General features: G+C 41.5%; 1 protein-coding gene across 1 annotated transcript in view; it reads right to left on the minus strand.

Moving 5' to 3' along the window:
* MED13L (mediator complex subunit 13L) overlaps nucleotides 1-15896 on the minus strand; it is a 310651-nt gene that overhangs the window by 96752 nt on the left and 198003 nt on the right. The window contains exons 15-18 of the mRNA XM_082258705.1: nucleotides 10465-10685; nucleotides 10122-10327; nucleotides 8599-9527; nucleotides 82-261 (exon numbers count right to left, since the gene is read on the minus strand). Of these exons, the coding sequence (XP_082114831.1) occupies nucleotides 82-261; nucleotides 8599-9527; nucleotides 10122-10327; nucleotides 10465-10685 (1536 nt within the window). The remainder of the gene's footprint in view (nucleotides 1-81; nucleotides 262-8598; nucleotides 9528-10121; nucleotides 10328-10464; nucleotides 10686-15896) is intronic.

The raw sequence follows: 15896 nt of genomic DNA on the forward strand, positions 1-15896 counted from the left end.
CCCAGTAGAGGCAGATACGCTATTAAAACCTGGTGGAATTTTTCCCCCATTCTTTTAAATGCTAGGCTTTATTATCTGTACCATAGGATCCACGTCCAGCCATTTTGTGAAACTGCTGCCATGTAAGAGGGCCTTGCACATGCTGAATATTCTCCCACGTCCGTCCTGTTCTTTTCTTTTGGATAGCATCTTGTAGAACAGGTTGAAGTGATAGCAGCGTGCGTACTACATCCTGAGAGGGAAGCATGCTCACATCAAGCACTAAGGAAGAGGACAGAAAATAATATGAGCATAAATTTTCATGACTTTTACCATAAACAGAAGTAAAGACAATTCTTTTAAATAATATGACATGCTTAGATTGGCCATACATTATACAGTTTTCCTTTAGATTTACCAAAAATATATATTATAAAAAGGTCAAACCTAGACACTTACAATCAGGCAGGCCCTTGAACTACATAGTTGAAGGTCGATCTGAAGGAAGTTTAACAAGAAAAATGTATAATGTATGGCCAGCTTTAGTAAAGAACATACATAGGACACAGCTTTTCAAGTTAAAAGAACAGTTGACTTTAAGAACTCTTCTTCATTTACATTTTAAAGGAAAAAGATACAGTAAATCTATTGTTTACAGCAGCAGAGCTCTTTAGATTAGCTTTTCCCAACCCAATAATGTTTTTAATTTTTTTTCCCCTCGGGCAAGTGCTGCAGTAATTATTTAATCATTATATTAAATGACATGAATTAAACAACCTATGCAAGATAAAAATTCCTGAAAATGTAACACGTTTGAGACTTCTCGATGACTGGATTTGAGTTACACTGGTATGATTCACTGAATATTTACAATTATCCAATAGTCTTTTGCTTTTGTAGCTAGGAGGCTAGCAAATAAGCTTTAAGTGATTGTAAAATCCTTTTTTTTTTTTTTTTTTTTTATTAAATAGTAAACATGATATACTAGCCTGCAATTCCATTACACAGAGCGGTCCTGATTCTCCTTTTCTCGGGTCCCCTATCTGAGTTCCTGCCTCCTCTTCTTTTCGGTGTGCCACTTCTCATTGTGGCACATCTATGGGATTAATCCCACACTGCAGTGCCTAAATCCATAGACACACAGACAGTGTGACTCGGCCCTGCCCCCTCTCCCTCGTCATATATTTTACTGACAGAAGTTGGAGCCAATGGCTCCTGCTGCTCTCAGCCAAGCCTATGAGAACGGGGAGAAGAGGAGAGAGCCACCGCAGACTGTTACTGCCCTGGATGGAGTGAAGGCTCAGGTAAGTCTAGGGGGGGGGGGTGATACTTAAACATTTTTTACCTTAATGCCGAGAATGCATTAAAGTAAAAAATGTTTAGGACTTTACAGCCACTTTTAACTCCTAAATATAGAACCTAAAATAGTTTTCTGTCCACTCCTTTTAAAAGGTACCTTTGAGAAAATAAATATGGGACAGCCTTTGCAAAATAGAAAAAACGAGTTACCTGGCGGTCTCTGGCCTTAACACTCCATCATTGATATGAAACTAATATCTAGATTTTGAAGTCAGTCTTCCTTTGCATACCTGTTCCAGTACTTAAGCCACTGGGATAAGATAAGGAACTGAAAATTTCAGAACGATCAGGAAAAGCAACTTTCATTGGGTGGTCATCCTGATTCTAACTCCACTATCTAGTTCTATTCATCCTTATTTCACTGTCGCCCTGGCTGTACAGAATGTACCAGCTGTGTACTTTTTCCAGCCCAGTGATTAGCAAAGGCGTAAAAGCTAGGTTCAGGATACCAGGTCCAGAGCCTGTCGCATTAAAGCTGAAGTTAAGGCAGATATAAAAAGACACAAATTATTACTGCCCTTTAATCAATATGAGATCACTATATTACAGTCTGAGTATCTGAATTTACCCTGGTGTCAACCTCTGTACAGCCAAGGAGAGGCAAAAGGAACCAATCAGCTGTAATGCAGCACTAATAAGGAACATGGGAGGAAGAGAGCAAGTGACAAAAGATGAGCTCATCAGCCTGCTTCTTCTCCTTTCACTGTCCATAACCCTAAGGGCAATTTAAAAGACCAGTAAGGGCTTGCTCACACTGCCAAAACGCTAAAAGCTTGGTTTTAGCATGTAATCACTGGTCAGCTTTTGGATGCAGTAAGCCCCACTGTGAGGGTGATGTCATCTGTCTTTCAGTGCATCACACGGTTTACTTTTTCTTAATTTAAAAGGCACACTAATTTGGAAGTGACACTTCATTTATGTGACATGGCAAATTACCGCAGCTCACTGCACCATGCCTTAAGGTTGCATTGCAGTGTAAAGAATGTACAGAAAAAAAAATGGTTTTCTATGTGTCCCAGCAATGACTGGTGTTTATCTAGTGCAGAAAAGCACCGTATGAATGAGCCCTAAATGTTACCTGAAGTGGTATTAAACCTACTTTTGACTTGTGGACAGGCAGGGTATTTATGACAGGAGAGACCCAATTGGTCTTTTCGGTCATATTTTGCCCCCCCCCCCCCCCCCCGTTAGCTGTAATGTACATTGAGCTGTGCATGTGCAGCTCAGTGTATATTTAAAGCCCCCAATGCGTGCAGCAGTGATGCAACTTGTGTGTGTATTTATTTATGTATATGCATGTATGTGTGTTTATAGGTACAGTGGATATAAAAAGTCTACACACCCCTGGTGAAATGTCAGGTTTCTGTGATGTTAAAAATTTTGACAAAGATAAATCATTTCAGAACTTTTTCCACCTTTAATTTTGACCTATAAACTGTACAACTCAGTTAAACAAAAAACTTTTTTTAGGTGGAGGGAAATTAAAATAAACTACAATAATATGGTTGCATAAGTGTGCACAACCTTAAACTAATACTTTGAAGCTCCTTTTGGTTTTATTACAGCACTCTCCAAATCCGTCAGATTGCGAAGGCATCACCTGTGCACAGCCCTCTTTAGATCACCCCACAGATTTTAAAATTGGAATCAGGCCTGGGCTCTGGCTGGGCCATTCCAAAACTTTAATCTCCTTCTGGTGAAGCCATTCTTTGTTGATTTGGATGTATACTTTGGGTCATTGTCATGCTGAAAGATGAAGTTCCTCTTCATGTTCAGCTTTCTAACTGAAGCCTGAAGGTTTTTTTTGCCATAAATGACTGGTATTTGAAACTGTCCAAAATTCCCTCTACCTTGACTAAGGCCCCTGTTCCAGCTGAAGAGAAACAGCCCCAAAGCATGATACTGCCACCACCATGCTTCACTGTGGGTATAATGTTCTTTTGCTGATGTGCAGTGTTGTTTTTGCACCAAACATATCTTTTGGAATTATGGCCAAAAAGTTCAACCTTGGTTTCATCAGACCATAACGCATTTTCCCACATGCTTTTGGGAGACTTCAGGTGTGTTTTTGCAAAACTTAGCCGGGCTTGGATGTTTTTCTTCGTAAGAAAAGGCTTCAATCTTGCCACTCTACCCCATAGCCTAGACATATGAAGAATACAGGAGATTGTTGTCACACGTACCACACCAGTACGATATTCCTGCAGCTCCTTTAATGTTGCTGTAGGCCTCTGGGCAGCCTTCCTGACCAGTTTTCTTCTCGTCTTTTCATCAATTTTGGAGGGACGTCAAGTTCTTGGTAATGTCACTGTTGTGCCATATTTTATCAACTTGATGACGACGGTCTTCCATGGTATATCTAATGCCTTGGAAATTATTTTGTATCCTGCTCCTGACTGATACCTTTTAACAATGCGATCCCACTGATGCTTTTGGAAGCTCGCTGCGGCCATGGCTTTTGCTGCAGGATGTGACTAAGAAAATGTCAGGAAAGACGTACTAGAACAGCTAAACCTTATTTGGAGTTAATCAGAGGCACTTTAACTGATGGTAGGTGTGTACTGACTCCAATTTAAAATGAGTTTGAATGTGATTGCTTAATTCTGAACACAGCTGCATCCTCAGTTATAAGAGGGTGTGCACACTTATGCAACCACATTATTTTAGTTTTTTACTCCCCCTAAAAGATTTCAGTTTGTTGTTCAACTGAGTTGTACAGTTAATAGGTCACATTAAAAGGTGGAAAAAGTTCCGAAATGATTTATCTTTGTCTCATTTTTTTACATTACAGAAGCCTGACATTTTAAACAGGGGAGTATAGACTTTTTATATCCACTGTATGCATGTATGTATGAGTGTGGTTATATGAGTGTTTATGTACGTTACTTTTAATCTTTTCCCCTAATCCTGTATGATCAGAACTGCTTTTTTTTTTTTTTAGGGCTTGTTCATAAATAGCAGAAAAGAGTGCCGCTTCTCTGAAAAGTAATTCATGCTAAGATCGCTATTTAGAGGCCTTTAAAAGGCAGTGAAGAGGCGATAGGTCGCCTCCTCCCCACCAGTTTTAACCCCTAAATACAGCACCACCTCGCTGATGCCTCTGCAGTTAAAGGGCGAGCAGTTGGGGGTGGTAAAAACGGCTCAACCGTGTGGTTTTACCATCTCCTCAACTTAACATATGAACAAGCCCTTGGTTCACATCTGAGTGGCTGCATGTGGCATGTAGTGCAGCCCCATTCCTCTTAATGGGCTTATTTGCAAAAACACAAGGGAAAATGTTCCCTACCCTTTTTTTAAAATCGTGCCACACCAAAAAAGCACTGCGCTTGCCAATGCATGGGGGTACCATAAGGAATTGACGGCACCCCTGTGTATCTGCTAAGGAGCAATGCAATTGTCAGTGTGTCAGAAACATGCATGATTTTTACTCGTTCCATGACAAGCAATAATGTGAACCAAGTCTTATATTGGAGTGCCCTGAGACTGAAAATACTTTTCAAGGGCGCCCTGACTGAAAAAGGTTGAGAAACACTGGTCTGTGTACATTGCATTTAACAAACTTGCTAGCAGTCATGCCCATTTCTGTTCTTAAGGAAAAGCTTTATGTTCTACTATGTCCTTGGAGCACTGATTTCTGAATGGACATGTCTGTGTTCAGTCTAATCAGCTGATGCACTTGCAAGTCAGATAATAAGGCAAAGGTGCAGTGTCTGCGTCCCTTTAGCAGTAATTAAAGTGATATGTCTCTGGCATTAAAGTCTCTTTATTTTACCTAAAATGAAAGAAGAGGTTTATACTTACCTGTTATGTGCAAGTATACTGCACAGAGCGGTCCTTCATCTCCTTTTTTTGGAGTCCTCCGCCGGCGCTGTCCACCCCTCACCCCCTGACTGTGCCCGCAAAACAAGTTGTGGGGCTCCCAAGCCAGGCTTGAGAGTGCATAGACACACACAGCGTGGCTTGGTCCCGCCCTTCGCACCCTCCTCACTGGATTTGATTGGCAGCAGCAGGAGCCATCAATCCGTCTTGTGAGAGCAGGGAAAGAGACCAACATTGATGCAGATGGGCACAGCTCTGGATCGATGTAGGTAAGTCCGGGGGGGGGGTGACAAACAGCTAATGAAAGATTTTTTTTTTTAACCACAATGCAGTTAATGCATAAAAGGTAAACAAAAAAAATTTCCTTTTGAATCAATTTAACTCTTAAGTGAGTATGTCGCCAAAAACATAATTCCTATTGCAGAAAATACCTAAAACTTTACTTAAGTGTAGACTTCTGGGAAAACCAGTAAGCCATTCACACAAGCCGTAAATTACATTTCTGGGGAAGTTCTGTACACTACCTATGTGCAGAAAATTACAGCGGACTGCAATTTGAGAAGGAAAGATGATTTTTAATAACATTTAATTACAACATGACTTGTGTAGCGATTGCATATGCAATTTTTTTTTTGCTAATTTTTTCAACAAAAATGGAGATACCCTTTAACTGCGAAAAGATAAAAATTAACTTTCCTTCCTTGCTGTGTAAAATCGCAGAACTTAATGGGCATAAATACAAATCCTTTGGTAGGTAAAACAGCTAGCACCCCAATATGTATTTCATCTGTGTACTTCGTGGTTTGCCTGGAGTTGAGATTTATGTCAAATGTATTAAAGTCACCAGTACAGCCAGACAACTAACATTTTCTAAAGTAAGCAATGTAAAAGACCATATCTCACATTAGGGACAAGCAACCTATAAATATGCATGATCAGCTTTGCTATCCTAGCAAGTTTAAGTCTGTATTAAACCCAAAACCAAAAAATTAACATATTACAGCTTACCAAACATTAGATGTGGTGGCTGCATTGTGTTTTCACCTGGTGATATGGACAGTAACACACCTTCTGTATTAGGGTGTCTACACTCTGAATAACGGACCAACTTTTGTAAAGCAGCATTGCTAGTCTGTGGCAAGGGTAGTGTTAGATGCACGAGATTTAAATACAATATCGAAAAGAAACAAAACCCAAGCTTACACTTTTTAATTACAGCAAAAGCTTTTTTTTTTTCTTTTTGGATAAAGGTTTTAAATAAATGAATAAAAGCTGACCATTGTAAACACCCCGAAAGTGGTAAATGGTTTACCTAAAAAAAAAAAAAAAAGACTGAGGCTGGGTTCACACTGATGAGAATTGGATGTGAGTTTCCCCACATCCAATTTGCATGACAGAAGAGTGTAACCGGCTCTAAATGGAGCTGGTTAACACCCCTCTGGGGCAGCTGCGGTCTAAATTGCAGAAGGGTCCAGTGCGTCTTCTGGTCCTTTTCAGGTGCAAATTCAACCAAAAATTCGGACCTGATTCGCACCTGAAATGGTGGACACGCACCGGACCCACTGCTGTGACCCGCGGCTGCAGCTAGTGAGGAACCGGCCTTACCGGCCGAATCACTGGTGAATGAAAACAAAATATTAAAAAAAGAAGCCTAAAAAAGGAAAAACAAATACAGCTATCACTATTTAAGAATTGGTAAGTTGCAATAATGGGATTTTTGTCTTACCGTAAACTCCTTTTCTCTGATGTTCATTGACGGACATAGTCCCTGATCTTCATATCAGTAGGTTATACTGCCCCCTACAGGAGTAGGACACTAGGGAGAAAAAAGTTCTGGCTATGCCTATGGACAGTCCCAGGGGGTATACCCTCTCTCCCTGCTATAGGATGTCAGTTTTGTATCAAAGCGGTGTCAGAGAAAATAATACCAACCCAACTCAAAAAGGGGGGTGGGTACTGCATCCGTCAATGAACATCAGAGAAAAGGATTTTATGGTAAGACAAAAATCCAATTTTCTCATTGACAGAGGCAGTCTCTGATCTTCATGTCAGTAGGGACATTCCAAAGCAGTGCCATAAAAATTAAGGGTGGGAACAGCAGAAAAATAATTCACAAAAGCTAAACCATAGCCAACCAGGCAACATAGGACTCATCAGGACAACAAGATGAGATCCACCTGAAAAAACATCAAAACACCCTCAAGGGAGACTAAAACACCCTTAAAATGGCAGCCTGCAAAACTTTGCGGCCAAAAGAGGCATCTGCAGATGCCAGCACATCCACCTTGTAAAACTTTGTGAAAGCGTGAACAGGGAAAGGAGGAACCTGACCCTTAATCGAATAAGCCTGCATCTAGAAAAAAAACTTTTGCCAGGACCAGAGATTCCAGGAAGGAACTAGGTCCTTACTCCTGACTAGGGAGATAAAAACTGACATCCTACAGCAGGGAGAGAGGGTATAACCCATGGGACTGCCCATAGGCGTAGCCAGAAATTTTCTCTGCCTAGTGTCCTACTCCTGTAGGGGGCAGTATAATCTACTGATATGAAGATCAGAGACTGCGTCCATCAATGAACGATAAGAGAATTAATAAATATTTGCTTTTGGGTTTAATACTGCTTTAAGCAAGTTCAGAGGCAGAAAGGGGGCACATGTGGATATTGCTAGTGCTGCTTTTCTTGAAGGACAGCTGGGATCTAGAAAAGTTTTCAAATAAGAATTTTCCCTAGTTCAAGAAATAAAATCTTGATATGAGGTGCAATATTTACTGAGTTGGATGCATAGACACTTCTAGGGCTGCTTTACATTAAAATTTCCGTAAACTTATAGTAAATTCATGCATCAAACAAACAAAAGTACAAGAAACTGTAGCAATTGTTTTGACTAGAAGTTATAACAGTCAAAACAATTAAGGCCCAGTTCACACCACATGCAATACTTTCTTTTCTGCATCAAAAATGCATGGAAAGTAGGTTATATGGGTTCCACTTACATCATTTACATCAGTGCAGTGTGTTCCACTGCTTTTCTGTTCCAGAAAAAAAAAAGTACATGCTGCTTTTTTCCTGCACAGAACTGTACTGGAACATGGTAAAAAGTATCAAAACCGCACCGGACCCCACTACAGTGGAAAAAAATAAAAAAGGAAAAGAAAAATCTGGAAATGGCATTAAACGCACCATTACGCATAAAAAAAAGCATTAAAAATGTGCATGCAGAAACGAATCCAGAACAGATCTGGATGCAGGGGCAGTGGTAAGGTTGTCAGCACTGAAGTGGATCAGTGGATATGTTACTTTGCCTTGTATAGGCAAAGCACTGGTTCACGTTACCAACTAGTTCACATTAACCAATTAAAGTCCTGTTTTCCCAAAACTACTATTCGAGTACATTTTTGTTTTGATCTCAATCAAAAAGTTTCACAAAACCGCAATTCTCACCATTGATGTGTGGCCAAAGATGGAAGGTAGCACTTCTAACCAAAGTCTCATCAACCCGTCCCCCAGTTGGATTGTCCACATATTGTCTTCCCTGTTCCAGTGCATTTAAACACTCTGGCCAGGCATCAGAGCTGTCTACTCTTACTTTGTCATAGTTGCAAAGGGTTCCATCAAGAAGACAGTCTCCTTTGTTATAAGATAGGTCCCATGTACCTCCATTGTTTGTGAAAGGTTTAGTGCACTGACTCTGGAGAAGCAATAGCAGGCCAGATGGAGTTGGTTCCTGGCTCCTCCGTGCTGCTTCCTTCATATTAAACCTTCTTTCCACTGCTTGCCCAATATAGGATGATCTGCCAAAAATGTCCATCTCATCCTCTATAAATAGGCCAGAGTGGTAGCCAAGTCGACGGTTGACAATGGCGCTAAATCCACAGGTGCAGCGATACTGGTCTTCATTTGAGGAGTCTGGAATGTAGATACCTACATCAGATCCTTTGATGTTAAGATTACAGGCACATATGCAACAGCTATCAAAATTCCGATCCTTGAAGATGTTTAGAACAGAGTCAGACAGAAGTAAAGTAACATAAAGGCTGTGGGCCTCAGGAGCTGGATGACTGCTGGCTGGGTCAACAGAACTCAAGGGCCTGGTGGTGGATGGGGTGGAAGCTGGAGAACAGAGGTCTGTGCTGTCATACTTTACAGAGCCTTGTCCACTGGCCCCTCCAGCTCCCTTTGGAGTTCTAGGAGTTCTAGGTGTACGGGGAGTAGGAACAGAAAAACGTGGTGTGGCTGGAGAAGGCAAGACGCCACCAGTTCCCCCATTGCTGGCAGGAGCCGCACTGCAAGGAGCAATTGGAGTGTTGGTTTGTGGAGTATTTAGTTGCAGGTAGTCAGGATCTGTTAGACTGCCCTCGCTTGGCACATTCCTATAAAGAGAAAGTGGATACAGTTGAGCAAACAAGGCAAGAAAGTTATGCAGAAAAATAAGATTTGCAGGTTAGGATAACTACAAATGGGGATAAAAAAAAAAAGAAACCAAGTTCAAGTTTACTAATAGATGCAACACCCCCCCCCCTTTTTTTTTTTTTTCCTTTCTTCATGCTAAGTTTTTCCTCTAACGTTCACACATATATCGTAGGACAAGCTACTACTCGCTGTGTGTCAGCTGGCAAATAACCTGCTAGTATTTTCAAAGTACTACCGACTTGTGTTCTTAGTTGGGTGAGCATTTATAGTTACTGCGTTCCCCCACGATGGGTTGATATTTTTGGTTAGCTGGTCACCCTTTCATTACATGCTGGATAAGCTCTGTCTACATTTATGGTTTCTGTATATGTAATATGATGTGATCCGTTCTGCTCTGACAGTAAGGTATTATCGGATGCACCCCTGTGTTTGGTATCATTATTCCCTTTTTGTAAGATTTTTTGTCTTGCTGAAGCATGCAATGAAAATTTTAACTAAAAAAAAAAAAAACTAATAGATGAATATAATTTTTTTTTTTTTTTTTTAATACTTACATATAACCATCTCTGTTGAAAGAAGCAGCTGGTGGCAAAGGAAGGTGTTGTACTTTTGGGGGAGCAGCCCAGGAAGGACGATATATGCAAGCATCTGGGATTTTCAAGGAAAGCAGGCACTGGCTGGGTAAAGACTTCAGAGGCGCAAACATAGAAGAGCCCAAGAAAGCCTGATAGGAAGGGACTTTGTACACATAGGAATAGTCCTACAGTTAAAAAAAAAAAAAAATTATAACACTGCTATCCAGTGTATCCATATAAAGACATATAGATATATGTCGAATACACTAAGACACAGACACACAGACACAGACCCCACTGTATGAGCTAAAAAGACACATGCCTTAATTTCTTCTGGCTTTGGACTGCATAGGCCTTCCTCAACTTCCATCTTGAACTCTATGTGTTGCATAGAGACAAAATTGACCATTGGACTTTCCATCATGCCAAGAGCTGTTGCAGTGTCTGAACCTACACCATCCTTGTATACCATGATGGGGGAGAATGCAGGGTGCTGCTCTAGAGATGGTGGAGTAGGAAACATCCGCTGCAGGTCCGAGGCTGCTGCAAGATACATAGCCAAAATTGTGATCTGTCTCAAACTTAACAGGAATGAAAGCATGCATATGCTGTACCTCTGCTTCTTAAAATGTGAAATTAAGAAATTGCAACTATTTCAACAAAAAAATGTAAACACGTAAAGCTAAAGAACTAAAGAAGCTTTTTAACGATGTATTTAGCATAGCGTTTATTATTTTAAAGTATGCATAGCCAAAACTTTTTTCTTTTTTTTATATAAAGAGTAGGGAAAAGTAAGAACCCCTGTCAAGTTTTTAGTTGAATAATATGTATTCTATAAAAGAAAAAGCATGGAATATACAAAGGTTACTCTAGAAATAATGAACATGAACAGAATTTATGGACAACACAATATTTGTTAGAGAGCAATAGGATGGAAATGCATTTCAGTATCTTGTCTTCCATTCTAAACGTGAAAACATACGGTAACATGGAGAAAAGAAGTTGGGAATATGTAACTACAGTCCAATTGTGTGTGTCAATATTAAAATGAAACCAAATTAGTATATTAAATTGCTTGGGAGTGTGGCAGTGAAAAAAGTGCCTCCCATCAAAACGGTTTATAAAAAAAATTAAAATAAAATAAAAAAGCAATACATCATTGATGTTGCAGTGGAAATACAAATGAATACGAGTGATTTTGCACAGTCCTTGTATAGGCCTAGCAGGCATTATGTCACTGATATCCAGAGAATAATTCAGTAAGCACATATGAGCATCCATCTTTCTGCCTCCTTGATATTATCTACCGTAGCTTTCCACTCAAGTAAAAGTAGGGCACACTTCTGGTTTTCATTAGCGGGGGAGAAGACACTTTGCATTTAGAAAGTGTAGCAACACAATATTTTATAGGACCATATGTGCATGAAATGGCCTGTCTGTCTGCAGCTTTGCCAAAAAGAAAGTGCCCGGTAACATAGCTAATTTTGTTGAGTTTAGGACCACCTGAATATGAGTTTGTAACAAGACTTTTGGATTTTAGTGCACAAAGACGACCGGGTCAAGGTGAAAATTTTCAGTTTTTGGTCACTGGGAAGTTTGCAGTGAAACTCCCCTTTCAATTCCTTTAGAAAGTAAGGATCTTGAGTGGAATGGAGATCTAGCAGCAACCTGCACATCAAAAAGAGAATGTTGGAAGTGCCTGAACTATTTTTACACATTTTTTCTAACACCAAAAGGGTGTGTCTAGGAGGGTAAAGATTTATGGAAAAAAAGAGGAATCATGGCTTACTAGTAAATTTTGTATCTTGGAGTACAGTACAGAAAGCAGGCAAAGTATACATAGACCTTGTGTTATAGGCTCAAACCAACAGTTGGTTGTACACTAGCAAAGGTTTTGGAGGACACTCCTCCTGGGTGTTGCCCCTATAACCTTACCCCACTCTGTGAATCCTTAGTTTTGTATCAAACAATGCAGAGTAACAGAAAGGAGAAAGTAAATAGAAGGGAGAATGGCCTGTGTCCTGTACTGTACTAAAATATATGGTATTTACACAACTGTGCCAAGAGGCCCCAATGACAAGTATCAACAGACCCAACTTTAGACTGTCACTGCAGAAGATTGGACTTCCACCTAGAAGAACTTTGAAAAAGTATGGAGTTGGAATGGGCCTGTAAAAGCATAGGAGATGTGTCCTTAACCACTTCCCCCTCATCATAAAGCAGAATAACGGCAGGAAAGTGGTTAAGCTATTCTGACTGGGCGTCCTATGACATCCAGCAGGATAAGCCGCTCGCGCTCACCCGCGGGGGCGAACAGAGCGGCGTTCGGTGGTGCGGTGTGTCACTCCCGGTAAAGAGCCTATGAAGTGGGGGGGGGGGGGGGGGTCCTGTGCTGGTAATCAGAGCATTGATTACCACTGCAGACCCTTGGGAGATGCCACTAGAGCCACCAGGGATAGCCCACCCATGGCCACCAGAGATGCCAATCAGTACTCAGGGAGCCTGTTCATTCCCTCCTCATCAGTGCTGCCCATCATTGCCATCTATCAGTGCCGCCCCACCAGTGCTCATCATTGCTCATCAGTGTTGCATATTAGTGCCCATCAGTGCTACCTATTAGTGCCTCCTCGTCAGTGCGGCCTAAAAAATGTAAAAACGTATTTACAAAATTTTACAAAATTTTATAACAAACAAAAAAACTTTTTTTTCCCAAACTTTGTTTTTTTTTTTTTAATTTGTTTAGCAAAAAAGAAAAAACCTTGCGGTGATCAAATACCACCAAAAGAAAGCTCTATTTGTGGGGGAAAAAATTACATCAATTTGGTTTAGGTACAGTTTCGCATGACCGCGCAATTGTCATTCAGAATACAACAGCACTAAAAGCTGAAAATTGGCCTGGGCAGTAAGGGGTGAAAGTGCCCTGTATTGAAGTGGTTAAATGTCAAAGCTCAAGTGATCAGATTTCTTATCCATCTCATAATAGTGCACATGGAAGTAGGGTGTTTTCTGTAGAAGCTAATGGTTCTATGTCTAGGCAATGAAAAGGAATTTCCTTAGAATGATTTGGAGCAGGGCAAAAGGATGGTAGGACTATGCCCTCACAGACTAATAGCACCTTCAGAAGAAAGGATGGTCAGGAACAGCATCTTACAGGAGAGGGCCACCACCAACTCAGACATGTCTGATGGACGTGAGAGCAACTAAAAGAACCAATTTACAGGAGAGGTCATCTAAGAGACCATCCCTGAAGGGTTCAAAGGGTGATTTCGGAAGGCAGAGAGAACCAAGTTGAGCACAGGGTGCTGCAATACGGGCTGTACAGGGAGATTGAAGCCAGATATATTTGAAAGAGAATGGAAAAGGCAGAGATCTGTCATTTGAGGGTTCTTAAGGCCAAGATCTAACTGCATGAAGACTAGAATGTGAGGCACAGCGTAAGCTTCGGGACTGAAGTGTTTGTGTTCACACCAGGCAAATAATGATTTCTAGGTACAATAGTAGTTCTTCCTGAAAGTGGCTTTTCTTGCTTTCAGCAAAGTAAAGGTTAGAATGACAGACTAAAGCTGGCCATACATGGAGTGAATTTGGGCCAGTTCAGCAGGAACAGGTCAAATTTCGATCAATGTATGGCCATTCCCATTAATGAGAAGTTAAATGTCAGTTACATGGTTAGTTTCTCTTTTTAGTTAAACCAGCTGGATGAATGAAAAAAACCGAGCTACGCATGGCCAGTTTAACCACCCCCCATCCGCGCTACAGCCTATATACGGCTGCAGCGTGGACTTGAATTTTCGGGAGGCCGTTTTTAAACGGCCTCCCAGTGACACGCCCCCAGCGCGCTCCCACAGATCGTGGTGAATGGCCAATCACAGCGGCCATTCACCACGTGATCGGGCCGTCCAATGAGCGATGATCTCATATGTAAACATATGAGATCATCTCTCATCGCCGGCGCTCCTTCCTCACACGGAGCCTGCAGTGTGAGGAAGGAAGGGGAGCATCACAGCGCCGGGGACACAGGAGAATGTAATCAGGGCACCGATCACCAGTGCCCAGATTACTAAAGGTAAAAATACACACACAGTGCCCCCCCATCAGTGCCCACAGTGCCCGCCATCAGTGCCCCCCATCAATGCCCACAATCAGTGCCCATAGTGCTGCTAGTCAGTGCCCATCAGTGCCTGCTCATCTAGGCACTGATGAGCACTGACTGGCAGCACTATGGGCACTGAGTGTGGGCACTGATGGTGCTGCCCATCAGTGCCGCTCATCAGTGCCACCCATCAGTGTCCAGTGCCATCCGCCAGTGCCCATCAGTGCCGCCTATCAGTGCCCATCAGTGCCGCCCGTCAGTGCCGCCTCTCAGTGCCCAGCAGTGCCACCTCTCAGTGCTCATCAGTGCCGCCTATCAGTGCTCATCAGTGCCGCCTCTCAGTGCCGCCTATCAGTGCTCATCAGTGCGGCATATTAGTACCTCCTCATCAGTGCCCATAAGTGCCACCTCATCAGTGCCCATAAGTGCCACCTCATCAGTGCCCATCAGTGCAGCCTATCAGTGCCCATCAGTGCCGCCTCATCAGCGCACATCAGTGAAGGAGAAAAATTTATTTTCAAAATTTACTCGCAGAAAATAAGAAAAACTTTTTTTTTTTTTTTCAAAATTTTCTGTCTTTATTCTTTTTTTTTGTAAAAAATAAAAAACCCAGAGATGATTAAATACCACCAAAAGAAAGCTCTATTTGTGTGAAAAAAATGATAAAAATTTCATATGGGTACAGTGTAGCATGACCGCGCAATTGTCAGTCAAAGTGTGAGAGCGCTGAAAGCTGAAAATTGGCTTGGATGGGAAGGGTGTTTAAGTGCACAGAAGGCAAGTGGTTAAGAGGCCCTGTATCTTTTAAGACCTGGGTTTCAACAACCATGGCATTAAAGCAATCTATTCGATCTTGCGCCAGGTGTGAAGCAGGATGGAATAGATAGCCTTGATATAGCAGATATTGCCCGTTGGGAAGAGGACAGGGGTCATCTATGAGAAGTCAGAGAATTTCAATGTACTAGATACTTATGAGCCAGTTTGGTTCAATGAGAATCCCCATTTTCCCATCTAGCTCAATTTTTCTTTGAGCAGACGAGGCAGATATCTCACTGGAGGCAAGGCGTAGAGAGGTGGTTTGTTGTTAAATCTGGTGGGTAAGATAATAGAGCTGAAAATTAGAGACCCCCTTTTCTGATATATCGACTAAAGATGTCTGGGCGAAGGGCCCAGATCCAAGCAATGGCGGCTGAGGTACTCTTCTTTCTAGTTTTCCATTTCGAGGATGTTGACGGCAGAGGATGTGGACTGGTTTGCTTCCTTCAAGTTTGCATGATCCCTGGAATCCCCTTGGTGGCGGATGTAGGCCACAGTAATGGCTTTGTCTAAATGATCTCCGATAGGGTGTTCTTGTATTTTTTGTGAAAAGGTGAACTAACGGTTTAAATAAAACTCTCTCTTGATACTTGCAACCTAATTTCCAAATACCTTTGCAATCTTGAAAAATCTGTTACGGATAGCAAATCAAGGCTTCTAAATAGATTTCTTTAATAGTTGGAAACACATCACGATTATTATCACAACAGTTTTCCTGCACACTCCTAAACAGCAGATAAGGTACAGACTGTGCAACTGAGAAAAAGTAGCTGCAGCGTATCCACTTTACACAGGAAAAAAATCCTCATTAACAAAGTTCTCTAGTATACACGAGTCATTTTTTC

This window comes from Pelophylax lessonae, assembly GCF_965119305.1.
Source record: "Pelophylax lessonae genome assembly, chromosome: 1".
Taxonomy (NCBI): Eukaryota; Metazoa; Chordata; class Amphibia; order Anura; family Ranidae; genus Pelophylax; species Pelophylax lessonae.